The 27,787-nt window shown below is 36.8% G+C and overlaps 1 protein-coding gene across 1 annotated transcript in view; it reads right to left on the bottom strand.

Moving 5' to 3' along the window:
* RAD54B (RAD54 homolog B) overlaps positions 1-8,049 on the bottom strand; it is a 50,503-nt gene extending 42,454 nt beyond the window's left edge. Inside the window, exons 1-2 of the mRNA XM_088023116.1 lie at positions 7,676-8,049; positions 3,803-3,906 (exon numbers count right to left, since the gene is read on the bottom strand). Of these exons, the coding sequence (XP_087879242.1) occupies positions 3,803-3,906; positions 7,676-8,049 (478 nt within the window). The remainder of the gene's footprint in view (positions 1-3,802; positions 3,907-7,675) is intronic.
* Between the last annotated feature and the right edge of the window lie 19,738 nt (positions 8,050-27,787).

Here is a 27,787-nt window from a genome sequence, read left to right as displayed (position 1 = left end):
AGTGTGGCACTCGATCCCAGGACCCAGGGATCATGACCTGAGCCAAAAGCAGACGCTTAACCGATTGAGGCACTCAGGCGCCCCTCTAATGGCATTTTTAGAAATGAAAGAGCTTCATTAACTTTTTCAGGATGCCATTGTAAATTATACCTAATTTAAAAGAAAATCAAGTTGTAAAAATAACAATGTTATTTAAGATCACAAAGATAAGAAAAGATAGGAAGGTGGCAAAAATAACCTATCCACTACCCAATTACTAATATACTAGATAAAATATTTTGAATAGCTTATTTTTCAAATTTAATATTCTTTTACAGAATCAAGTCTACATTTTAAAAACAAAATCACTCTTCCCTACGTTTTCTGGCATTGCATTTCATAGGTAAAGATCATGGCATTTAAATTTTGGCAAATTAAAATTAAACAAGATTGACTCAGAAAAATGGCGGCAGTAAACTCCCTGAAATGAGTACAATTCTGGTATTTAAACATATGTAAAAATAAAATTTTTTATTCTACTCAGTCCCTAAATGCTAAGGAGTCTGTCACCTGGTGCAGCCAAAGAAACAACAATCTTGAACAATACTGGAGGAAAATATGATGGTAGACTACTATGTTTACTCTATTTTATGGACAGGAAAAAAACTTTCAAGGGCAATTTTGTATGTACATTTTTACCTTCCACACTGATTTTAGGACCTAACCACACACACAAAAATATGTGTTGCACTTTCTTTGAACATAGAAGTCTCCTAGAAACATCTCATGGAATTAATGTTCCACAGAACAGAGCTTGGAAAACTGATGTAGGTGCACAAAGTCAACATTCAAATTGAACATTCACATCAATTCTGAGGAGCAGCATGCTGAGATTATAATATGAATTCCATTACATATGGTAATTTGCTTTCATTAATTCCATAAAGTTAAAACTGACTAGTTTAAAGATGTATTACTAGAGTTATATTGTAAAAACATTAAATTAGAATTGTAAGATTCTAATCTGTTGAGTCCAGTGTTTAGGCTCAAAGAAAAGTCATAACATAAAGATGAAAACTACCAAAGAGAGACATTATATTACATATTCAAGGCATTTTTATAATAAAATATTTAACTCTAATAGCAAATATAAAATGCCAATGAAATTAATCAATCAACAAGCTAAAAGAGTACCAGGAAAGTCCATTTTATTTTTATTCTATTTCAATAGCCATAACCTAAATTCTGGATTTAATTTCCTCTAACTAAATGCCCACCCCATAAATGCTATTATAACACTGAGAGCTTTAATTTACATCCCTCTAATCAAAAGCCTTCAATGACTTCCCATTGTACATTCAACTGTGATTATTTAAAAACAGCATTCACTGTAATCCATAATGTGGCACCAATCAACTTCCAAACTGATGTCCCTCAATTCACCTTCAACCATTTCTGTTTTCAACACATTTTTTCTGGGACTCTAGTATGATTTAGGCACCTAGCTACATTCCAAATACTCTGTTCTAATGGTTTTCGAACATTAGCTTGCATCAGAATCTCTAGAGGGTTTATTAGAACAGATTGCTGGGCTACACCTCCAGAGTTTCTGATTAAAAACAAATGGATTTACATTTTTCACAAATTCTCAAGTGATGCAGATGTTACTGTTCAGCTCTACTCTTGGTAAACCATTACTCCACTCCAAAGGCCACAAACTGGAAGCCCACTGGCTGAATGAGGCCCACTCACATGGGTGTAGTGTTTTTAAAACATTTTGAATTATTTGCAAACATTTTTAAGCTGAAAAGTTTCACATAAAAATGAAGACTTCTGGCTTATTCCGGCATGTAAAAATTCTGCTGGAGCTAAATAGTAGCTACTCATTTAATCCTAGTCCAGGTAACCAAGCCCTAACTGGCCCTCTCTACACCCACTTAAAATCACCCGGCCTACCCCTGTATTTGTGCTTGTACACCCTCATTCACTCCCATTCTCTATGCCTTTTTCCATGTTGCTCACTCTGACCTACACAGTCTTTTCCACTATACTAAAATTCTGAAATTCTACTTACTCCGTTCTAAAGCTTGGTTTAAAAATCCTTCCTCAACAAAGCATAGCAAAAATGGAATATATATATTAAAGATTTAACTTAATTTTTTTTTAAGATTTTTTTATTTGACAGAGAGAAAGACAGCCAGAGAGGGAACACAAGCAGGGGGAGTGGGCAGAGGGAGAAGCAGGCTTCCCGCAGAGCAGGGAGCCCAATGTGGGGCTCGATCCCAGGACCCTGGGATCATGACCTGAGCCGAAAGCAGATGCTTAACGACTGAGCCACCCAGGCGCCCCAGATTTAACTTAAATTTAATGTGTGCTTTAAGAATTGAGATTTTATTTCTGCAAATACTAAAACAGTATTTACAAAACTATTATAGAATAAATCATAACTATTTTTTGCTATTTCTATGTAGAATTTTGTTCATTTAAAACTTTACTGTGATTTTTACTGTAAATTAAATCTTTTTTCAGAATAAGACATTAAAAATGAATGAAGACATTAAATCTTATAGCCAAAATATATTAACTGTTCCAAAAGAACATCTTATTTTGCTGGACAAAAAAGGGAAGAAGTTTGGGGGTAACTGATATAAGTCCCCTGGTTTTGCAACCTATGAATCTTTAAAAGCAATTGTAATGAAATAAACACTTCCATAATTTTTTCATAAGGAAGACATTTTAGTGGATTTTTACTTCTATGGAATAGCAGGGGGGGAAACTACAAAGAAACAAAAACTGAGTGCTGGTCCTTGCTCTGCCATAAACAGCTTTGTTACATCAAGTCACTAAGTTCTCCCTGGACCTGTTTCATTACCTCTAAATTGAAGAGATGGAAAAAAGTGATTTCTAAGTATCTTCCATCTCTAAAATCCTATCACTTCTTCAAAAACAGGAGAGCATAATAATCAATGTCATATAGGCAAGCTTCTGTTAATCAGGCTAGTATTGCTTCTAAATTAGACTGACTTAAAAACCTTGAACTACAGCTTTCAAAGCTCTAATTTAAAATGTCGAAGACTCAACTTTGAAAGAATACATATGTTTGTATATCTATTTATGCATGTTCTAATTTAATGATCAAAATAAGAAATCTTTTGTAAGGCCAACAACTAAACCTCTTAGAAAAAAATTGAAGACAAAATATATAACCATGCCAACCAATCAATAAGTTTTAATATATCTCAAAAGAAAATTAAATAACTAGAAAATCATGTCAAAAAAGATTTTTTCACAATTGAGATGAACAACACTTTTAAGAGTATGTATTCTCTTTCAGGATATTCTCAAATGAAAGTAATTTGGCCAAAATTAAAATTATCAAATTGCAAGACTGAAAAAAAAAATTAGAGACTATTATATTCAGGCAGATCATGCCGTAAGCGAACTGCTTTCAGTTTCTCCACTTCAATTTTTGCTCTTAGCAGCTCTTCCTCTAGCTGCTGCCTTCTTTTCAATCCATCCCTCTTCTCCTGAACATACAATCCAAAATTTTTTTGATTTTCTAAAATTATCTGATGCTCCTCTTTCAACATTTGCAGAATCTGAGGATCATACCCTAATTGTGACCTAAAGTGTTCTCCATGCTCATGCCGAAAAAAATCATCTCTCCTTGGGATAGAAGATGGAGACGATGTCATTCTCATATCAACAGAGGAAAGTGACGGCGACAAAGATCTTTCCATAACATGTACTAATTCATGGTCTTCTCTTTGTTCTAAAATATCACTCTGTTGAGAATTTAAAACCAGTGGAGGAGGGGGCTTTATGTCTTCTTCTTGCTTCACCTCTACTGTAATAGCAACTGGATGGTGATCCAACATTACCTGTAGTGAACTCGTACCAGCCTGTGCTTCCTCATCCAAGTTTGCACTACAGCACACAAAAAAGCATTATAAAATGTAAATCAAATGAAGACAAGAGTATATTTATAGCATAATTTCATATTTAGTATACATCAAAGTGTCAGGCTTTAGAGCTACAAAGAAAATTGTGAAACAAAAAAAATTAATCCTTGGAATAACCAATTAAAGTGACTACATTTAAAATTTCAAAAATATATACATATAGCTCTCACACATTCTTAACTTTAAAATTGAGTTCTTAAAAGGACAAAAAATCACAAATATTACCCAAGGCCAATGAGGTAAATAAAAAGAAAAGCCTTTGTTTGCTTTCAAAGAGACAGCACATGTTCCTACAAACCTAACGTTCTTAAATGGTATAGAGGGCCATTTACTGTACTTGGGCCTTGCTATCCCCACACCTTAGCCCTAAATCCCCTGCTTCTGCTCTCCTGGACTGATTAAAAATCTAAAAATCACCAAGGTCCATGACTCCTAGGATAGTGGAAAGTTATCTATGGGAGGTATTGATTTCTACATCTGTCCAAGAAAAGAAAAAGAAAAGTCCAAGTTTTTGTATGGCTTTGGGTATGCCCAATAATCAGGGTATTATCTTAACAATACAATTTCAGATACCATGGTGTTTATCCTTTACCTATCCTAAATTACTTGATTCCATAGCCCTTTCAGTCTTTCAACCATCAATCAGGTAAAGTTCACAGGGAAAGGGCTCAAATCCACCATTGTATCCCCAGCACCTAGCATAATACTGTACTTGGAACCTAGTAGGTGCTCATCCCATGTTGAATGACTGAAAAAGTGTTTTTTTTAATGAAGTATTTTTAACTGGTTTATATACTATATATTGAAAGTCTGTTAAATTTACATGTAATTTCCATAAAATATGCACTTCTATGAGAGAAAACTAGTTTCAACATAATTTAAACTTTGACATAACATTATTGGTTATGACATAAACACAATGTATCTTAAAATTCTACTTTTTTAAAAAACCAATTTTATGAATAACATGAAGCTACTAATTAAGAATATATAATCTTGTTTCTTGAGGGTTTTTTAAAATTTATGCTTCTGCCTAACTTAAAAATAAGTTATAGAGGGGAAAGAGATTACTGAAACAGTAATGAAAAAATGCTATACTTAACATTAAAGAATATTTTACAAATGATAAATAAGTAACACAGTTAAAAATACATTCATCCTACACAGATGATTAAAATGCTGGAACAAGTTCAAGCAGAACATAAGGAAAAAAATTAAAGCTCCCCGTATATCACTTACTATTGGCATTAAATTGCCAGAAATATCAGATATTTAAGAGATACAAATAAGATAATAAGATATAGTATGTTATGAAAAATCTATTTGTAGATTACATAAATTCCTTAATTTTCATTCTTTTTGTTATCTTATGCTTTTCAAAAGAAAAACAAAACAATATCGATACAATATCAATGTAATTCAAAGTAGTAAGGCTTCCCTTTATTAACATCCCTAGATGTTTTCCTAGAAAGGAAAAAGGTTAAAACTACAAATGAAAATGAAAGTTTTAAAAATCCACATAATTACTATCCAAATTAGTATGTATAATGGAGTATAAGACTCACTATTAGACATAGACATTATACTCTCATGTAAATTTTAAAATGCCTTTTATCTGAAATATCCCATTCCATTTTTGTTGAAACATTACAAGTAGGCATAACAAAGTAAAAAAAAAAAAAAGAATGTTTTAGAGAAGGTCAGAAAAAAGGATAAATGGAAGGACTTCTAAAATTTATGAATTTTGAAGATCAAATAGACTGCAAAAACACAAAATATAATCTCATACTAGAGAGAGGTAAAAATGAAGAAATATATCAATACACTATAGAGGTAGCCTTACAAAATAGGTATATATCTTTAAATATATTAAATATAAGCAGTAATATTTTACTTAGTAAAAATGGAGTTTAGTGAGATTAACAGGCATATTTATATAGCATAATTAAGATTATAAACTTCTGAGAATTAAGATTCAAGATGATGTCACTCAAGTAAGTAATAAGCACATTAAATATGTAAATAAATGAAAATGCTAATACAGAGAAAATGGCAATGTGGACACTAACACAAATAAGCACTTAAATGGCTTATTTCTAACATTCTTCCCTTTAAAGTAGGAAAAGCTGTTCTTGCTTAAACAGTAGGTTTTGTAATGTATAAATTAAATAACTCATTTTATCAGAGCAATGTTGTTATCCCAAAAGACTGATTGTGAATATGGTTACAGTCAAAATGTAAATAGATACTTGTGTATTATTTCTTCTACTATACTCACTGTATTTTTAAGATATACAACTAATTAAAACTACAGGTTCTATGTATAGTCTTCAAATTATAAAAACCTAGACTTAATACCCAAAAGGTAGTTTTATACCTGTAATGCAAAAACCAGTTTTCTCTATGGTTTGGGGGGACAAATTTTTAACGAGTAGTACTCTATAAAAGTCCTACTGTGGAGTTCTTTGGATACCCAGCAAATTAAGATTAATCATTTCTCATCACAGAGAACATTTTAAGCACTAATGAATTAATACACTGCATCCAAGTTCCAGATTCCCACTGGTGATTTTTTTTTACTATGTTATCTACTAGAAGTAAGTAGTATATGGTAAGAAGCTGGTCTCAAAAAAATTGCCCTAGTAAATTATAAAAATAAGTAAGTTTGGCTTATAATAAGTTTTTCACCCATTTGTCTCCTAACTTCAAAAGGACTTCATAGGTGATCAATAATTTTCTTATATAATGACTTTTCCACCAAGAAGAAAGCATTGTAAATCTTTGTTTGAAATGTTCCTCAACTAACAAGTTTACAACTTGTTTAAATAACCCTAAATGGTTCAGAAAAAGAATGCAGCTGCCATTTTTATCTTTTGCCAGGGGTTAAAATTTGAATTAGAAGTTTTGAAGATTCCCATGCAAGTAGCTATGTAGAGCATAAATTTAACCAAAATAACTTTCTATCCCTATAAGAACTTAGTTGCTTATTCATATATTAAAAGTCATAGTTTCATATCTTTGCAAAATAGTATGGGAGTGCTTACCCCTTTCCTCTTTGACTCAAGATCAAAGTGAAACTAGACCATTAATGAATAAAAAAAACATTTTATTAAGTAATCTGAATCCCTAATTAGGAATTAAATCCCTTTCCTTGTATTTATCTTTTTTATTTTGAATATGTTAGAAAATAATTTAAACTGTCTTAATATATACAATCATGACATTAATAAATTTACTAAATTATTTATTTTAGGTTTTTAGCTCAATTAATATTCACTAAAGTGTAGACAGTAACAATTCATTAAAAAACAAGGGTTCCATTTCTCCTGAAACTGCTAACTTTACATAAAATTGAAAATTCCAATGAAATATAATCTTAAATAAGAAAAAGATATCTCTCAGAAGCTAATTAGCAATTTAAATTTAAAGCTTAAAAAGTTTATTATGAGATTATGTTACAAATTTCATCCCATTTATTCCTCCCTAACCTTTACTTTTAAAAACTACAGAGAGAGGGAAGGGGGAAGGGAAGACAATAAAAAGTGGCTTAAATCAAATGCAGCAAAAAAATTCCTTATAGCTTCACATTTCTTTTTTAAGAAAGCAAAACAAAGACACTATTCATTGCTCCCGTAGTGGGGATGCTTACTATGCATATCTCTATCACAACTAAGCCAGAGCCCAATAGATAGGAGGCGCCATAATTTTCCACAAGAAAATAAAATAAAGCTTACCTTTGTATGTGGTTCCTGTCTCTTACCAGGCAAAAACTGGAAATCTGGGGAATCATCTCCATAACTTTCTTGGTTGGCTCAGAAATATTGCCTTTAAAATCTGATTGGGTCTCTTTTTGCTGCAATAGCTCCTGTTTGGCATATTCTTTGAGCCTTTTGTAAAGGGTGCGTAGGCCCTGGGCTGTTCGAGGAGGGCGATCTACTCCAATTGCATTATAGTTTACTGCTATGATATCCCAACATCTATTCTTTTCCACTATTACTGAATGTTTATTAGTGTGTTCTTCGAGAATTTTAACATATGGCTTCACAAGCTTTAGCAAATCAAGCTTTTCAGATAAGGTAAAATTGGAAGATCTAGCCTTTCCTACCATTGTTCTTTTCAAATTAAGTAGGCAGTTTCTGAAACCACCATGCAGCAGCCTTCAGCTCTGCTCAGCTCTTTTCACAAACAGAAAAAGATCAGGCTTAACTAGGCTAGCCTCATTTAGGCCCACGCCTACAGGGGAGGGTTTATTAAAATTCCTCCAGCTTAAGCTGACGCAGGTTCAGGAAATCTGCTTAAGCCAAGCCTGACCTACATAAAGCTTCTCACTGAAGAAGACAGGAAGGCACAAGCAAAACACACTTGTGTATAAAGAGAACAGCTCGAGATAGGCTTTAATACACAAAGGTCTAGAGATAAACATGGAACACAGCTAAAAATTCGCTAATTTAGTGAGAATATCGAATTTCCACACATGTATGCCTAGCTGATAGACTGAAACTGCATTGCAGTATCACTTTAATAACAACAAAAGAGGAACTGTTTTGTACTATTTGTTTACAAATCCAGTAGACAGGAAAATGAAAAACTAAAGATATGAGTGATGAATGTAACGATTCCTAACAGAGCCCCTAATCACTGTTTTCTGAGCTGCTGTTCTCCCTTACCAAATCTGCATAATGCTGGTCCTGCTGTCAATCAGCAACTGCATATCCTCTAGCTAGTTAGGTTACACCCACCCAGACTCAGACTTCACAGTAAAGCTAAGCTTCTCCTTCATTTTACAGTCTACAGTAGCCACATTTTTTTCAGTTACTTAGGCAAAACTTTTTGTTCCGAAAATCAGATAAAAATTATGTTTTTAAAGGAAGCGATTATTCTAGCTATAATGTATGTGAATATGCTAGCCTGCTTTATCATGTGTAAAAAACACCATTCACAGTGAGAACAGAATAATCATGGCTTAAGACTGCACACAACAAAATGGCATTTGCTTTTATTAAATTGTAGGATTTTTATTTTGCTATATTCATACAATTTGGACTATTTAAAAACGAGACACCAGACTCAAAATGGAGTCACTTATGCTAAGCCCCACGTCACCTGAGAATTATAGTTTTGGTTCTCCCAAAAACGGAATCTTAAGCCAGTCAATCAAGAGCTATGTGATCAGCACGAGTGAGGTAATCTGCCCAAAAGACTCCTTCCATCTCCTAAAGGAAAGTGAACACAACCAATCCACTTTTTGCCAGGGTAATTTCCTTGTTCTCACTCACTTCTGCCTATGAAAGTCATTCATTTTGTACAGCTCCTTAGAGCTCCTTTCTACCTGTTAAATGGGATGCTGCCCAATTCCTAAATCACTGAATAAAGCCAATAAGATCACAATTTACTCAGATGAATTTTGTTTTTTAACAAAACTTAACAGCTAGTCTAGCCATTTGCAACGCCACCAGTTTGCAAACTTAGAATGTATTTTCTAATCCCTGTCTGAAAACATAATAAATGTATGCATAAGTGTATGTAACAATGTAACATAAACAACGTAAAAAAAAAAGCCTACTTTCTTCTCATATACAAGTGTAGGTAGGGCAGGCCACCACAAAAATGGGCCACTTTGGCACGAAGATTACTTTGAGTTCAAAGCAATCAAAATCCAGCAGATTCAGGAAAATTCGCTCTTAACCTCCGCTCTCAACTGCCTAAATTTTACATTGGAAAGGAGCCTGTAGCAGGAAAAAAACTAATAGCGATTGCTCCTTAAGAAACATATCTACTGTATCTCTGTAACAGGGCAATCTTTGTTTTCTGTACATATACCCTCACCTTCCTGCTAAAGGTCTTCCTCCCCTTTGTATCCCAATACCCCTAAACCCCCTCCTTAGCTCAGGATGTCATATAAGCCTCAAGTTCCCTGTCTTTAGAATCTCATGTCTGTGTGGATTTCCCATATGTACAAAACTAAATTTGATTTTCTCCTGTTAATCTGTCCCATGTCAATTTAATTCTTAGTCCAGCTAAAAATACCTTGAAGGGCAAGGATATTTCTTCCTCCCTAACATAGTCTTTAAGCAGTTTTATTGCTCAGTAAATTGCAGAAAATAAAAATGCCAATGATGGAGATACAAACTGAAAACTGACCCACCCCAACAACCTGACCAAAGTTACTCAAAGGAAAGCAAGAACAAAGGATATTATACCATCTTAGACAATACTTTGTTATTTTTGGAATAAATAACTAGTATTGTATTAAAAATGAAATACTAGGGGCACGTGGGTGGCTCAGGCATTAAGCGTCTACCTTCGGCTCAGGTCATGATCCCAGGGTCCTGGGATCAAGCCCTGCATCGGGCTCAATGCTCCGCGGGAAGCCTGCTTCTCCCTCTCCCACTCCCCCTGCTTGTGTTCCTGCTCTCTCTATCCCTCTCTGTCAAACAAATAAAATCTTTTTAAAAAATGAACTACTAATAAAAATATGAAAAACCATTAAATCTCACTAATTATCAAAAAGTGTATACTAAAAATGATTTTCATCCACAAAGATTGGCAAAATTCTTAAAGACTGAAAATGTCAAGTGGATGAAGGTGCAGGGCAAAGAGTTCTCTTTGGGAGTGTAAAACAGCATTTTGGTTTGCAGTCTGAGAGTATTAATATTTTATGTGTAAAACCTTCTAAAACTGCAGTAATTTTACTTCTCAGAATCTAAATTAAAAAAAATATTTTTTAAAAAAGGAAGAATAAAGCATTCTATGAAGTTGCATAGTATTGAAAGCAATCTAAGAGCACATCAGGTGGGGACAATAAAAATCACTAGAATATGCCCATACTATGGGTCTACTCTAGGCAGCACTAAAATAATAGAGGTAGATTTCTATGTATTGACAGAACAAGCTCCAAAACATATGGCAGATGAAATAAGCAAGTAAAAGAAAAATACATACAAATGTAATTCCATTATGTTTACCAGAAACACCCAAAGCTAAATATTTCTGTAGGTACAGAAAAAATATACATAGATACAAAATGTAGGTAGGTACATACATATGTATGAAAATGCACTACCAAGGGGCACCTGGGTGGCTCAGTCGTTAAGCACCTGCCTTCAGCTCAGATCATGATCCCAGGGTCCTGGTACAGAGCCCCACATCAGGCTCCCTGCTCCGCGGGAAGCCTGTTCTCCCTCTCCCAACCCCTCTGCTTGTGTTCCCTCTCTTGCTGTGTCTCTCTCTGTCAAATAAATAAAATCTTAAAAAAAAAAAACAAAGAAAATGCACTACCAAAATATCTAGAACTCCATTATCCTAATACAGTAGTGTTAAGAAAAGAAAACAACAGGCCCTAAACAGCGTCACTTAGACCAAGTTCCCAAACTGGGGCTTAATACCCAAACTAATTGCAGTTTCAACTTCCCCCAAAAATGTGGCCTTAACTGGTCAGTCAGGAAATTTTTCTTTCCACAAGCGCCAGGGAGTCTGTCATCTGGATCCTCTCTCTCCCGGGTCCTCTCTCCCAAAAGAAATATGAGGTACTCTGCATAAGACCCGGTCCCCTAGAACTAGAAAACAGCCTTGTCAATCCTTATCTTTTGCTAATAACTTTCTTGCCCCACCCTCCTATAAAAACCTTCCATTTTATACAACGCTTGGGAGTGCCTCTCTCAACTTGCTACAAGAGGTGGTGCCCAATCCATGAATTCTTTAATAAAACCAATTAGGGTGCCTGGGTGGCTCAGTTAGTTAAGCAACTGCCTTCGGCTGAGGTCATGATCCTGGAGTCCTGGAATCAAATCCCACATCGGGCTCCCTGCTCAGTAGGGAGTCTGCTTCTCCCTCTGACCCTCCTCCCTCTCATGCTCTCTGTCTCTCATTCTCTCTCTCGCAAATAAATAAAATCTTAAAAAAAAAAATTAAACCATTTAGATCTTCAAACTTACTTGGCCAAATTTTGTTCTTTAGCAGAATCCATGAGCCATGTATGGCTATTGAGCATTTTATGTGTGGTTAATGGAACTGAGGAGCTAAATTTTAAATTTTATTGAATTTACAATTAAGCAAATAATAACTGCCTATAGAATATGACATAACACACCAAACATCAACTGATTCAATGATTCAATATTTTTTAAAATACAAGTACTTTTCTTCAGATGCAAATGAGTTGTACAATATAAGAGATAAACTTCCCCATGAATATTTGGGTCACATTTTATTTCAAAGGATTTCCAAATTTACAAAGAAATGCTATCAATTCATGGCCAAATATTCATGGCATAGATATTTTTTGTTACCTTCTACATCTGTTGAAAAATTTTAGTGAGACACAGAAAAAAAAATTCTACAGCAGAATATAATTAGGTTAAAAAGTCTGATTTATTGAAATTTTAAAACAAAAAGCGAATATTTTGGGGCGTCTGCCTGGCTCAGTCAATAGAACATGCGACTCTTGATCTTGGGGTTGCAAGCTCGAGCCACAAGTTGGGTACGTTTAGTTTAAAAAATAAATAGGGGTGCCTGGGTAGCTCAGCTGGTTAAACGAATGACCTTGATCTCAGCTGAGGTCCTGATCTCAGGGTCATGAGTTCATTCAAGCCCCATGCTGGGCTCCACACCCAGTACTTTTTAAAATAATTAATTAATTAATTAATTAAAATGTGGATTTATGCAATTTAGTTTTTTGTTTTTGTTTTTTTTTTTAAAGAAACGAGGGGCACCTAGGTGGCTCAGTCAGTTAAGCGTCTGCCTTTGGCTTAGGTCATGATCCTGGGGTCCTGGTATCGAGCCCCACGTCGGGCTCCCGGCTTTGGCAGGGAGCCTGCTTCTCCCTCTCCTCCCCACTCATGCTCTCTCTCGCTATCTCTAATAAATAAATAAAATCTAAAAAAAAAAAGAAAGAAAGAAACTAATGTTTTACTTAATACTTTGTTCCACATACATTATGAAAATATTTTACTCAACTTTTGGAAGTAGACTCTATGAAAGCTATCTTGAATATCATTGTCAAAGCCATATGGAATATGTATGCAAATGCTATGATCACTGCCAGTTTACTGAACTGGTAAGAAATAGAACACAGGGGCGCCTGGGTGGCTCAGTCAGTAAGCATCTGCCGTCGGCTCATGTCGAATGGGTCCTGGGATTGAGCCCCACATCGGGCTCCCTGCTCAGTGGGAAGCCAGCTTCTCCCTCTCCCACTCCCCCTACTTGTGCTCCTGCTCTCGCTCTCTGTCAAGTAAATAAATAAAATCTTTTAAAAAAAAGAAAGAAATAGAACACAATTCATTTAATGATGTGTTTTTTGTTTTTCACCAGCGCTCACTAGTTAAGTCATGGAAAGTTTTATAAAGAATTATTGTACTGTTAACTCCAATATTTTTTTGAAAGAAAAGGAATGCTTGCCAAACATTCAATAATCAAAGACAAAAAAATGGTAATATAATTTACATTTTCTAATCAATATCACACTGTCATATGAATGAGCTAAATTTGAAGCTTTGAGGAAAAGTATATTTGTAACCTGATTAGATAGATAAGAGAATATACATTTAAAGTGAAAATTTTCACGATGCAAATCAGTAAGTGACCGTATACATTTTCTAACTTGAATCAATAAAAAATTTTAATTGTAATTAAGAGTGATATTCAAATTGCATGCAAAAGCTACAAGAAAATTTTGAAAAATACTTTGTTGATATTCATAAATTTAGAGCTGCTTTTTAATCTATACAATGATCATTTGACTTCAATGTTAATAATACAGATTTGACATAGTACATTTACTTAACTTGGATAGACATACTTTTGAAACACATATGGTTTGCTTCCAAGTCAAACTGATTGTTCTAAAACAGATGAACTAGTTTTGTAGATGAAGATACGAATATAAACAAAATTTTTAAAACTCCAGATAATGAATAACTTTGAGCTACGTTTAGGACTTGGTATACAGGGGCACCTGGGTGGCTCAGTTGGTTAAGTGACTGCCTTCAGCTCAGGTCATGATCCTGGAGTCCCAAGATCGAGTCCTGCGTTGGGCTTCCTGCTCAGCAGGGAGTCTGCTTCTCCCTCTCTCATGCTCTCTCTCTTTCTCTCTCTCTCTCTCTCAAATAAAATAAAATCTTTAAAAAAAAAACGAAGAACTTGGGTATACAAATCTATTTTTTCAATTGTATTATCAAATCTAAATACTGGTCAGGAATTCACAGAAAATTCAACATTCAAACTGAGATGTAAATGTAAAATACACACCAGCTTTCTAATACTTAGTACAAATAATAACTTTTATATTAATTACACGTTGAAATGATATACATAGAGTTAAATAAAATGCATTTACAAAAATTAATTCCATCTCCTTCTTTTTACTTTTTCTTAATGTGGCTACTAGAAACTTTTACAATCTACATACGTGATTTATACTTCTTTTGGACGACAGTGGTCTAGAAGGATATGCACCAAATTATTGACAGTAACTAGTACTGGAAGGAGATTGACTTGGAAAAGAACAGTAAAAAACTATTAATTTAACTGTATTATTATAAAAGGTTTAAAAACATACTCATGGATTACTTACATAACCAAAATCAAATTGTAAATAATTCTTACAAACTAAGAAAAACAATGCTATAGAATAATGGATGTAGAATACAAAACAAAATTTAAAGGGACGCCTGGGTGGCTCAGTCATTAACCACTGTCTGCCTTTGGCTCAGGTCATGAGCCCAGGTCCTGGGATAGAGCCTCGCATCAGGGGGCTCCCTGCTCAGCGGGAAGCCTGCTTCTTCCTCTCCCCCACTTGTGTTCCCTCTCTCGCTGTGTCTCTCTCTGTCAAATAAATAAAATCTTTAAAAAAAAATTTAAAGAATAAAAGTACATCCAATAATATAAAGAACTCAACCTCACAAGTAATTAGGGAGATAGAAATTAAAAGATCACAGTAGTTTTTACTGATTCAAATGGCAAGAGTTTAAAAAGCTTAAGAAAAAGTTAAAAAGGTTTAATAGCATGTGTTAAAGAAGGTGGGGAAATAAATTCCCTCATACAGTAATGATTTTTGGAAGGCAATTTGGCAGACCATATTAAAATGTAATGCAAACACTTATGATCTGACAAATATTTGCCTGTGTTCATAAAACCACATGTACAATGATACACACTGCAAGATTGTTTTTAACAAAAATCCTAAATAAACTATGATATATTCATACCACTGTATAGTCTGCAGCAATTAAAAGAATGAGGTACATCTACAAATTCTAAAATTAAAACAAAAATCTCCAAAGCATACTAGTGAAAATTGCAAAGAATCCTCAGCACAGAACAAAACAAAAAGGCAACCTACTGAATGGGAGTAGATATTTCCAAATCATACATCTGATAAGGGGTTAATATCCAAAATATATAAAAGAACTTACATAACACCAAAAAAAAACAAATAATCCAATTTATTTTTTTTAAAGATTTTATTTATTTGACAGAGAGAGACACAGCGAGAGAGGGAACACAAGCAAGGGGAGTGGGAGAGGGAGAAGCAGGTTTCCCGCCAAGCTGGGAGCCCGATGCGGGGCTTGATCCCAGGACCCTGGGATCATGACCTGAGCTGAAGGCAGACACTTAACGACTGAGCCACCCAGGCACCCCAACAAATAATCCAATTTAAAAATCATTTCTCCAAAGTAGACATATAGATGGCCAACAGACACATGAAAAGATGTTCAACATCCCTAATCATCAGGGAGATGCAAATCAAAACCATAATGAGGTACCATCTCACAGCAGTCAGAATGGCTGGTATCAGAAAGACAAGAAATAACAAGTGTTGGCAAGGATGTAGAGGAAAAAACCCTCATGCACTGTTGGTGGGAATGATAAATTGGTACAACCACTGTGGAAAACAGTATAGAGGTTCCTCAAAAAATTAAAAATAGAAATACCATATGATACAGTAACTCCATAAGAAATTTACCCAAAGAAAACAAAAACACTAATTCAAAAAGATATATGCAACCCTATGTTTATTGCAGCATTATTTACAATAGCCAGGATATGGAAGCAACCTAAGTGTCCATCGATAGACAAATGGATAAAGATGTGTGTACACACACATACACACACACACAATAGACTATCACCCACCCATGAAAAAGAACAAGATCTTGTCATTTGCAACAACATAAATGGACACAAAGGGTATTATCTTAAGTGAAATATGTCAGAGAAAGACAAATACCATATGATTTCACTCATGTGGAATCTAAAAATCAAGAAAACAGAAACAGACTCACAAATACAGAAATACAGAGAACTGGTGGTTGCCCAAGGGGAGGGGAGTAGGGGAATGGGCAAAACAGATGAAGGGGATGAAGAGGTACAAACTTCCAGTTATAAAACAAATAAGTCACAGAGATAAAAAGTACAGCATTGCAAATATAGTCAATAATATTGTAATAATGCTGTACGGTGACAGATGGTGACTACATTTTATCATGGTTAACACTGAGTAATGTATAAACTGTCAAATAACTATGCTGTACACCTGAAACTTAACATTGTATGTCAACTACACTACTCCAATAATAAACATTTCTTTATTTCATTTTTAAAAAGTAAGATAGACTGGGGCGCCTGGCTGGCTCAGTCAGTAGATCATGTGACTCTTGATCTAGGGGTTGAGAGATCAAGCCCCACGTTGGTCATAGAGCCTACTAAAAAATAATAATAATAATTAATTAATTTTATTTTTTTTTAAGATTTTATTTGAGAGAGAGAATGAGAGATAGAGAGCACGAAACAGAAGAGGGTCAGAGGGAGAAGCAGACTCCCTGCTCAGCAGGGAGCCCAATGTGGGACTTGATCCCGGGACTCCAGGATCATGACCTGAGCCGAAGGCAGTCACTTAACCAACTGAGCCACCCAGGCGCCCCAATAATTAATTAATTTTAAAAGAAGTTAGATAAACTGATACATGAATAGTGGATATATAATAAAGCAAATACAGTAAAATTCTCATTGTAGAATCCTGGTGATCTTTCAACTTTTCTTCATGTTTAAAAATTATTAAATGTCCAAAATTATCCTTAAAAATAAAAATAGTTAATATATTTTAACTCTTTAGCCATTAAAAATGTAGGAAGTATAAATTTCTAAAACAGAATTTAGATAATTACATCTACTAAATTTAATAGTAAGAAATAACTGTGGAGGGGCGCCTGGGTGGCTCAGTTGGTTAAGCGACTGCCTTCGGCTCAGGTCATGATCCCAGGGTCCTGGGATCGAGTCCCACATTGGGCTCCCTGCTCGGCGGGAAGCCTGCTTCTCCCTCTCCCACTCCCCCTGCTTGTGTTCCCTCTATCTCTGTCTCTCTCTCTCTCTGTCAATTAAATAAATAAAATCTTAAAAAAAAAAAAAAAGAAGTAACTGTGGAGTAGGGGTGATTTTTTCCATGAATTTTTTTCAGGCAAAAAGAGCACTGTGACTACTGAAATTATTTCTAGATCTTAGGACAGTCCAAAAAAAAGGTAAGAATTTATTCCTTCTTAATCTGCCTTGGCCCAAATTCTCTGGCAAACAGAACTTGAAACAATGATTAGAATGCTGGTGGCTTTATTTGGGAGTTGCTTACACAGGGCATCAACGGTTTTTAAGAAAGGGAAACTGAGGTAAGGAACTATGTAAAGCAAAGTGCTGGCTACCACTTTACAACAAGCTATGAAAAGATACAGGAGGTCACCTGGCAAATGCATCTACTTGGTACTCTCCTTGGATAATCGCCTAATAGTCTATAAAAACAAAACAAAACAAAACAAAAACAAAAAAACCTCTGAGTAGTCTACAGGGGAAAAAGAGGAATAGATCTGGAAGATTCTCTCCTGTCTCCTATTTCCCACTAGTCAATGTTCATCCCACTAACAATAAACTTCACTGCACTTCCAGACTGTGTCACCCAGCCTCCACAAATATGCAGGGTGCTACCCCTAAGTCCTGTGATATGGTGTTTCATCCAAGACCGTAAATTGCAGGAAGAACAGACCCTCCCAGACTATGCCTCATCAGACTGACTGGATGGTAGCCACAAGGAATAGGGCCCTGCTGCTCTGGTTAAGCAACAGATCAGCCTACAGAGAGAGAACAGAGCAGTCTACAAGGCAGGGGGTATCAAGAGAATCTGAGGAGGCACCTAAGATTATGTTTAATATTTCACAATGCAACATGTGAGGAAGATGAAACAAAAAAATTTGCCACATAAAATAGAGTTAAAAACTAGAGTGAATCCAAACCCTAAGAGTCATTCTACTGTAGCATTTGTATCTCATACTTCATTGCTGTGCTTTGGCGATGACATTCTGTGATATTAAGCACTTGAGACAATCAAAAACTAGATTTCAGGAATCTTAGTAATCCTTACAGAACTGAAGGAGTCTGAGTAAAAAAAAAACCTCAGTCCTCCTCTTGTATTAATCCTTTCTCTCACACAACCACCATACTCACAATACTTCTGACACAAGATGTGGGGAGGTTTTCCCACACCTATCCTAAAATATAACTCAATTCTAACACGATCTACCTGGAGATAGCATCAGATCCCATAGGTTAAGGGCTCAGTCCCATAAGATGGGGCCCCTCCCTTCAGACGCCAATTGCAAGTTGTTACCTGGGCTTCTGACCAAGAGGCTATAAATCTGAGGTTCCCACAACCCCAGGAATTCAAGTAATTTGCTAGAGCTGCTCAGAGAACTCAGGACAACAGTTTACTATTTACCAGCTTATAAAAGCATATGACAAATGATACAGATGAATATCCAAATGGAAGAGATATATAGAGCAGGTACATGGGAAGGGGCACATAGCTTCCATGCCCTCTCCAGGTAGCCAGTCTCCCAGCATCTCCACATGTTCACCAACCCAGAAGCTCTCCAAACTCATGCTATTTAAAGAGCCTTCCTCATGTCAGCCATGATCTATCATTTAACTCTACTCCCAACCTTCCTCCCCTTTCTGAAGGATGGGAGTGAGGCTGAAAACTGCAAGCCTGTAATCATGATTTGGTCTTCCTGGCAAACAGCCCCCATCCAAGAGCCCACCAAGAATCACCTCATTAGGGGGCGCCTGGGTGGCTCAGTTGGTTAAGCGACTGCCTTCAGCTCAGGTCATGATCCTGGAGTCCCGGGATTGAGTCCCGCATCGGGCTCCCTGCTCAGCAGTGAGTCTGCTTCTCCCTCGGGCCCCCCCCCCCTCATGCTCTCTCTATCTCATTCTCTCTCTCAAATAAATAAATAAAATCTTTAAAAAAAAAAAAGAATCACCTCATTTGAATAAAAGAAACTACTATAGCCCAGGAAATTCCAAAGGATTTAGTAGGAACCTTATGTCAAGAACCAGGGTCAAAGACCAAATACTAGAACAAAAAAATTCTCCAAGTACTGTTATCACTGAGGAAATTAGAAGGGTTGTAGGAGCTCTATGTCAGGAACCGGGGTCAGAGACCAATAAATGTATTTTATATTATCTCACAGAGTCAAATTATAAAATTTACTACAACCATGCTACATTAATGTCAGACCTACTCTATACAATCTAGATTTACATACATCTTCATAGAATAGCTCCCTGTTTGGCCAAGTCTTGTTCTTGGGGTAAAAATATTTTGAACAAGGGGCACCTGGATGGCTCAGTAGGTAGAGCATACAACTCTTGTTTCAGGGTTGTAAGTTCAATGCTTAACCAACTGAGTCACCCAGGCACCCCATATTTTGTTTTTAAATTAGGATTCAAAGAAGAGGCAAGTATGAACACAATCCATTCCCCCAAAAGTAGAAGCTGAACATCATTATTATTTCAATTACTCTACATCAGCCCTCCCAAAAGCATAAAGCAGATTCCCAGATTAAAGCTCTGCTCAAACAGGAATACTCCTATTTTACACCCAAGTGTAAAATTCAAGTAACGGAGGACGTTTAGACCAAATTTAACATGCTTAATATGCTAGGCAATGAAGAAACTTTCCAAAAGACCTTAGTAAATACATCCCAAAGGGCGCCTGTGTGGCTCAGTTGGTTAAGCGACTGCCTTCGGCTCAGGTCATGATCCTGGAGTCCCGGGATCGAGTTCTACATCGGGCTCCCTGCTCGGCGGGGAGTCTGCTTCTCCCTCTGACCCTCCTCCCTCTCATGCTCTCTCTCATTCTCTCTCTCGCAAATAAATAAAATCTTAAAAAAAAAAATACATCCCACAAAGTTTATACACCAATAGTTTATAGCCTTGGGAGGAAGGACAGCAAGAGTTTTATTAGACTATTTGAGAAACTCAGTAAAGCTCCTTAGAAAAATGCACATGTCTCCCTCTGTTTTAACTGCCTCCCTATTTACCTAGTTGGTGAGAAAAAGATTCCTGTTCTAGAGTTAAGAGGATGGCCAAATACACAACACCTGATACTGGACAGGTTTAAATCAACAGCAGTCACATATACTCACAGCGTTGGGGAGGAAGACTGCCACACTCATGCAGGGCCACAGAGGGATTGCCCTACAGAACACAGTGAACCACTAGGAGCTGTGGGAAGCAGGCTTTGCAGTACCAAGAGGGTGAGGTTTCCCCCAGCTCCTAGAAGAGGATGTGACTGGCTTGTTTAAATAAGCTGTAGCTGGCAGGGAAATGAAAGCTGTTTTTCACAGATAAGCAGAAACTGCACCTGATCTATTTAATAATAAGGGAGGGTTGTTTAGCTAGGGAATCTTATCCTCAGGAACAGAGCAGGGAAGAGAACTTGTAGTTAGGCCATTCAAGACCCTCCTGATTTTATCAGATATCAAGGAGCATGTAATACTGAGATTTAATTTTTGGCATTACAAAACACCTTCCTCTACAGACAGATAGACAGACACACACACACACACACCCTCTAGAATCCATATTAAGAACCACTTCTCAATATGTATATTTGATTGTTGCCTTTTCCCATGCATGCCCTGTCTTACAAAAGAGTAGGCAATGCTTGATACTCAGGAGAGATTTTGGTAACTCAATCTCCTACAGATGGTCCTGGATAATATCTAGTAGTTTCAAATGTGCTTCAAGACGAATCAGCAAAAAATAATGAATAAACGGGGAGAAGGAAAAGCTCTTGCTTACAGCAGAATGCCAACTAAAAAATACAGATGGAATTAGAAAATCTCAACAATCATGATTTAAGCAAGAATCAATGAAAGCTAAAACTACTAAGTGAGCATTTGATTAAATACAAAATATTAACATAGTTTCAAAGGATCTCCCCACAGATACTTATTAAGTACAAAGGCAAAAATATCTTTATACCGAAGAAACTTGGCAGATACTTATTTATTTAAATAATCAAACTTAAGGGGCACGTGGGTGGCTCAGTCGTTAAGCGTCTGCCTTCAGCTCAGGTCATGATCCCAGGGTCCTGGGATCGAGCCCCGCATCGAGCTCCCTGCTCCACGAAAAGCCTGCTTCTCCCTCTCTCACTCCCCCTGCTTGCATTCCCTCTCTTGCTGTTGTCTCTGTCAAATAAATAAAATCTTTTAAAAAAAATCAAAATTAATATCACCAATGGAATAAATTGACATCATATGCCCCCTAACGTTACACCAAGAATTATTTTTGTGATATTCCTGCCAAAAATGTATACCTGAATCTATTCATAAGGAAACATCACACAAACCCAGACTGCGAAATATTCTATAAATGATTGGCCAAGGGGCACCTGGGTGGCTCAGTCGGTTTAGAGTCTGCCTTTGGCTCAGGACATGATCCAGGGGTCCTGGTATCAAGCCCTGAGTGGGGCTCCCTGCTCAGCTGCTCAGCAGGGAGTCTGCTTCTCCCTCTTCCTCTGCCCCTTCCTCCTGCTCATGTGCTCTCTCTTCTTGACCTCTCTCTCAAATAAATAAATAAATAAATAATTGGCCTGTACATTAAAATTCTGCACAACAGAGAAGCAAAGACTAAGAAATTGTTCCAGGGGTGCTGGGTGGCTCAGTCAGTTAAGCATCTGTCTTTAGCTCAGGTCATGATGCAGGGTCCTGGGATGGAGCCCCTCGTCGGGCTCCCTGCTCAGCGGGGAGCCTGCTTCTCCTTCTCCCTCTGCCTGCAGCTCCCTTGCTTATGCTCTCTGTCAAATGAATAAATAAAATCTTAAAAAGTAAATAAATAAAAATAAAAAATTGTTCCAGATTAAGAGAGACTAAAAGGACATGACAACTAAATACAACACATAAGCCTTAACTAGCAAGAAAAAATGTTTTCTCATTTTTTAAATTCATTTTTGATATGAAGGACATCATTGGGACAAGAGGAGAAAGTTGAATATGATCTGTGGGTCAGAGGGTAGTACTGTATCAAAGTTAACTTCCTGATTCTGATGGTTGCACTGTTTTACTTTATTATATAGAAGCCTGCCCTTGTTTTAGGAAATACAGACTGAAGAATTTATAGAATGATGAGCCATCATGTCAGCAGCTTATTCTCAATTGGTTCAGAAAAATTACACATGAATGCAGTAAAATTTGTGGAAGTTCTTTGTATTATTCTTCAATTTTTCTGTTTGAAACATTCTCAAAATATAACATTAAAAAGTTTAACTTAAAAGGCACAACAGGTTCAGCTGGTTAAGCGTCCAACTCTTGGTTTTGGCTCAGGTCATGATCTCAGGGTTGTGACATTGAGACCCAAGCTCAGCGGGAGTCTGCCTGAGATTCTGTCTCCCTCTTCCACTGCCCCTCCCCCTGCTCATACATGCGCACACTAAAATAAATAAATAATTCTTTTTTTAAAAGGCACAACAAAGTAACATTTTTTGACAATTACAGATTATCAAATACCAAAAAGTGTAAGTATATACTCATATATAGATTCAGCATCACAATAAATAATACACACATTGCTCATACATTGCTGGTGGATGGATAAACTTCTAACCTCTGCAGAGGGCAATTCATCATTAACCATCAAAATGATATATGCACATACCTTGAAACCAGTACCCTACTTCAAGGTATTTATCCTATGGATATATTCTCACATATGTATATAATATATAGACATTAATTGTAGCTTTGCTTGTAACAACAAAAGATCCCAAATAACATAAATATCCTTTAATAAAGCACTAGTTAAGTATATTTGGCATATGCATAATGATGAAATATTAGTTTTTAAAAACCATAAGGTAGTTCTTTGGGGCACCTGAGTGGCTCAGTCAATTGAGTGGCAGACTCCTGATTTCAGCTCAGGTCATGATCTCAGGGTTCTGGGATGGAGCCCCATGTCTGGCTCTGCACTCACCAGGGGGTCTGCTTGAGGATACTCTTCCCTCTGCCCCCTCCCACCCCACTAGTGCACACGTGCTCTCTCTCTAAAATAAACAAATCTTTAAAAAAAGAAAGCATAAGGTAGTTCTAAATGTACTGACAAAAAGATTTTTAAGATATACTGTTACAGTAAAAAATGCAATGTATAGGGGCGCCTGGGTGGCTCAGTCGGTTAAGTATCTGCCTTCGGCTCAGGTCATGATCCTGGAGTCTTGGGATAGAGTCCCATATCGGGACTCAGGGGAGCCTGCTTCCCCCTCTGCCTGCCGCTCCCCCTGCTTGTGTGCTCTCTCTCCCTCTCTCTCTCTGACAAATAAAATCTTTTAAAAAATTAAAATTAAAAAAAATGCAATGTATAGAACAGTGCAGCTAGTAAACAATCATTTGTATGGGGAGAATATATATACACAAATATATTTCCAAATGTATAGAACATCTCAAAAAAGATACCCCCAAATTGATTAACTGGTTTGCCTCTGAAGAAGAGAACTAGATGGCTAGGGATCAGGGGAGCCTTTTTACTGTATTCTTCATGCCTTCTAAACCATGTGATGCATTATTTTTTTTTTAAGTCATAGGGACTACGTATTATCATTCTATTCATACGAAATATCCAAAACAGGCAAATCCATAGAGACAGAAAGCAGACTGGCAGTTGCCAGGGACTTGTAGCAAGTGAGGAATAGAGGGCTGAGTGCTTAATTGATCCAGGGTTTCCTTTTAGCATGATGAAGCTGGAATTAGATAGTGATGACTATTGCACAACATTGTAAATATGCTAAATGCCACTGAACTGTACACTTTAAAATAAAGTTGTGAATTTTGTTATTCATATTTTATCACAATAAAAAAATTAAACATTTATAAACTAAATATAAATGAAACCAATAAAATTCAAAATCACATAAATTTAATATGATAGTGATGTCTTTCTGAAATTAAACTGTTATTCACAACATTAATATGGTAGCCACCGATTTGGCGCAGCTTTTTTTTTTTTTAAAGATTTTGTTTATTTATTTGACAAAGACACAGTGAGAGAGGGAACAAAACCAGGGGGAGTGGGAGTGGGAGTGGGAGAAGCAAGCTTCCTGAGGAGGAACCCGATGCGGGCCTCGAATCCAGGACCCTGGGATCATGACCTGAGGCGAAGGCAGACCCTTAACGACTGGGCCACCCAGGCTCCGACGCAGGTTTCTTTCAACAAGCTTTTTCTTCAAGAGGACATACAATGGATCAATTGTTTGGCCATCTTCTTTTTTTTAAGATTTTTTTTTAACTTTTTGAGATAGAGGTAACGAGAAAGAGCATGAGCAGGGAGGAGAGGGAGAAGCAGACTCCCCACTAAGCAGAGAGCTCGACGTGGGGCTCAATTCCAGGACCCTGGGATCATGACCCAAATTTAACCAACTGAGCCCCAGCTTAACCGACAGGCGTGCCAACTGTTTGACCATCTTAAGTTAATATATAAAACCTGCATTGATAGGAGTATACCACTAACACATCCTGTTCACCTCTGTTCTCATTTGAAGACATGAAAACTTAAAATTATAAGGTGGCCATGCAAAAGATCCAGCATATGCTTATATGCATTTATTCATATCAGCTAAAAGAAAACACAAAATTCTAAGCTTCTCCAAGAATTTATAAACCCCTGAGAAGACACCTAACCATTTCCAAGGACTTTAGACCCAACTAAAAACACTTATCTAATATCCACACAGGAGAGAGATTTTATCACTCCCTTTTTATATCCTTAATCTTCCCCTCTTCACAATCTCATTCCTTACTACTTTTAAAAAAACAATAATAGGGCGCCTGGCTGGCTCAGTCAGTACAGCGTGCAGCTCTTGATCTCAGGGTTGTGGATTCAAGCCCCATGTTGGGTGCAGAGATTACTTAAAAAAATAAAATCTTAAAAAACAACAACAAAAAAAACCTCTCTGGCCCCTATTCCTTCCCTTCACAACCAAATTTATTTTTACATACTTCATTTACTTATATTCAGTGACTCCATTTGCCTGTTTCCACTCACTAGCTACCTATTACAATATGACTTTTGTTCCATTTCTTTAAACTGTTCTCTCAAATATTACCAAACCCTGAAAACTATAATATTCCAGTAGCCTCTTCTTGACTACTTGACTTCTCTGAAGCATTTCAGAGCCAAAGGACTTACCCAAGGGACTTACCCATAAATTTTCCAAGATCCTTTCATTCAATCGTAAAATGTTTTTGAATTCATACTATTTGATTTAAAACTTTTAACAAGAGAAGTTCCTGCCTTTGTATTCACACTTTAGTCAGGTAAATAAATAAAATATAAAACAAGAACAGTGTGGTTGAACAGTTTGAGAGAGAATGAGAAGGAATCAGAAAGAATGAAACAATTTCTTTCTGTTTCTAAAGAAAATATTGTTTTGAATATTAGGAGGTCTAGGGCTTCCTGTATTATTTCTGAGGACTGCCATAACAAAGTACCCAAAACTAGGTGGCTTAAAACAACAGAATTTATTCTCTCAAAATCTGGAGGCCAGAAGTTCAAAATCAAGGTGTCAGCAAAGCCTTTCTCTCTCTGAAGATTCCAGGGGAGAATTCTTCCTTGCCTCTTTCTAGCTTCTGGTAGTTGCCAACAATCCTTGGTGCCCCTGGGCTTGCAGCTGTATTACTCCAGTCTCTGCCTCCATCATTATGTGGCCTTTTCTCCTCATAAGGACACCAACCATTAGACTTAGGACCCACCCTAACACAGTATGACCTTATCTTAAGTTGATTACAACTGCAAAGATCCTATTTCCAAATAAGGTCGCATTCACAGGTACCAGAGGTTTGAACTTAAAATTCAACCTATTATATTTCCCCTTTAATTTTCTCAAGCCAAGGCAAAGAGTAGAGGCTGTAGACAAGCCCCCCCCCCAAAAAAAATTTTTTTTTTAAAAGACAGAAGAGGGCCCTTATAGCACAACCTCCAAAAAAGGTATATACCCTGAGCCATGGATGAAGTCATTAGCGGTAAATCTGATGTGAAATGTTGAGATCTGGGAGCAAACAGTCAAGAAGAATTCTTGAGATGTGTTTGGTGCAAAAAGGTGGTTTTATTAGAGTCCAGGGACAGGACCCGTGGGCAGAAGGAGCTGCAAGGGGGTTGTGAGGAAAAGCTGATTATATACTTTCAAGTTGGGAGGAGTTTAGGGATAGTGTAATCTCTAAAGAATTTGGAAGCAAGCTTTCCAGAACCTTGAAGGGCTAGCTATTGTTAGGAAGTCATTTACTACTGTCTAGTAAAACCTTAGTCATGAGACCCTTCAGATGTATATCGGTGGGCCCTATGCCTGGAGGATGATTGTTATATATCTTATATAACTGATATATATCTCGGGGGAGGGGGGGTTAAGAAAGGAAGTTTCCAAAGGGATTTTTATATGTTAAAGACTTACAGGATCCTGGAGGTGGGGCTAATGTCAAGCTAAGGTTGCCTTTTGCCCTTAGCAAAGTATTAACATTGAGGCAGTTGAGTTCCTTGAGGAAGGTCACTCTGCCAGTCCCAAATACTTGTCAATGGGCTATTAAACTGTCTAAGGAAGTTTAATTTTTTTTTCTTCTGCCTTTGTTCTCTACATCAGACCTACACTTTCATTCTCACACAAGGACTATTATCTGCAAAGGTACAGGGTTATAAAGAGACCTGAAGCACCCAGTTAAGTTCAGTGGAGTGAAAATATACTCATTAGGGCACTTTCAGTTGAGAAAGAAACCAAACTTAAACCAGCTTATGCAAAAATTATATTACTGATGAAGCAGATATTAAATACTACATATTATTAAGAAATTTTAAGAAATAGGGGCGCCTGGGTGGCTCAGTTGGTTAAGCGACTGCCTTAGGCTCGGGTCATGATCCTGGAGTCCCAGGATCGAGTCCCACATCGGGCTCCCTGCTCAGCAGGGAGTCTGCTTCTCCCTCTGACCCTCTTCCCTCTCGTGCTTTCTATCTCATTCTCTCTCTCTCTCTCAAATAAATAAATAAAATCTTTAAAAAAAAAAAAGAAATTTTAAGAAATAAATGCTGAAGTATTTAGGGATGATATAGCATAACATCTGCAACTTATTTTCAAATGATCCAGAAAAAAACTGGACATATGGGGGGGGAGACAAAATGTTAACAACTGTAGTATTTAGGATGATAATTATTCTTTCAACTTCTCTACATGTAGGAAATTTTTCAAAAATAAAAAAGATGATGGGGGAGGGGCGCCTGGGTGGTTCAGATGGTTAAGCGTCTGCCTTCGGCTCAGGTCATGATCCCAGGGTCCTGGGATCGAGCCCCATATTGGGCTCCTGGCTCAGCGGGGAGCCTGCTTCTCCCTCTTCCTCTCCCTCTGCCTCTCCCCCTGCTCATGGTCTCTCTCTATTTCTGTGTCTCAAATGAATGAATAAAATCTTAAAAAAAAAAGAGATGATAGGGGAAAATGAGGACATATTTTAACTGGGACAAACAGGCTTCCATCCCACTTCAAGGTGGATTCGATC

Source organism: Eumetopias jubatus, unplaced genomic scaffold (assembly GCF_037043125.1).
Source record: "Eumetopias jubatus isolate StellerSeaLion01/CBP00866 unplaced genomic scaffold, mEumJub1_p1.0 scaffold_4, whole genome shotgun sequence".
NCBI lineage: Eukaryota > Metazoa > Chordata > Mammalia > Carnivora > Otariidae > Eumetopias > Eumetopias jubatus.
This window is presented reverse-complemented; position numbering and strand designations above follow the sequence as displayed.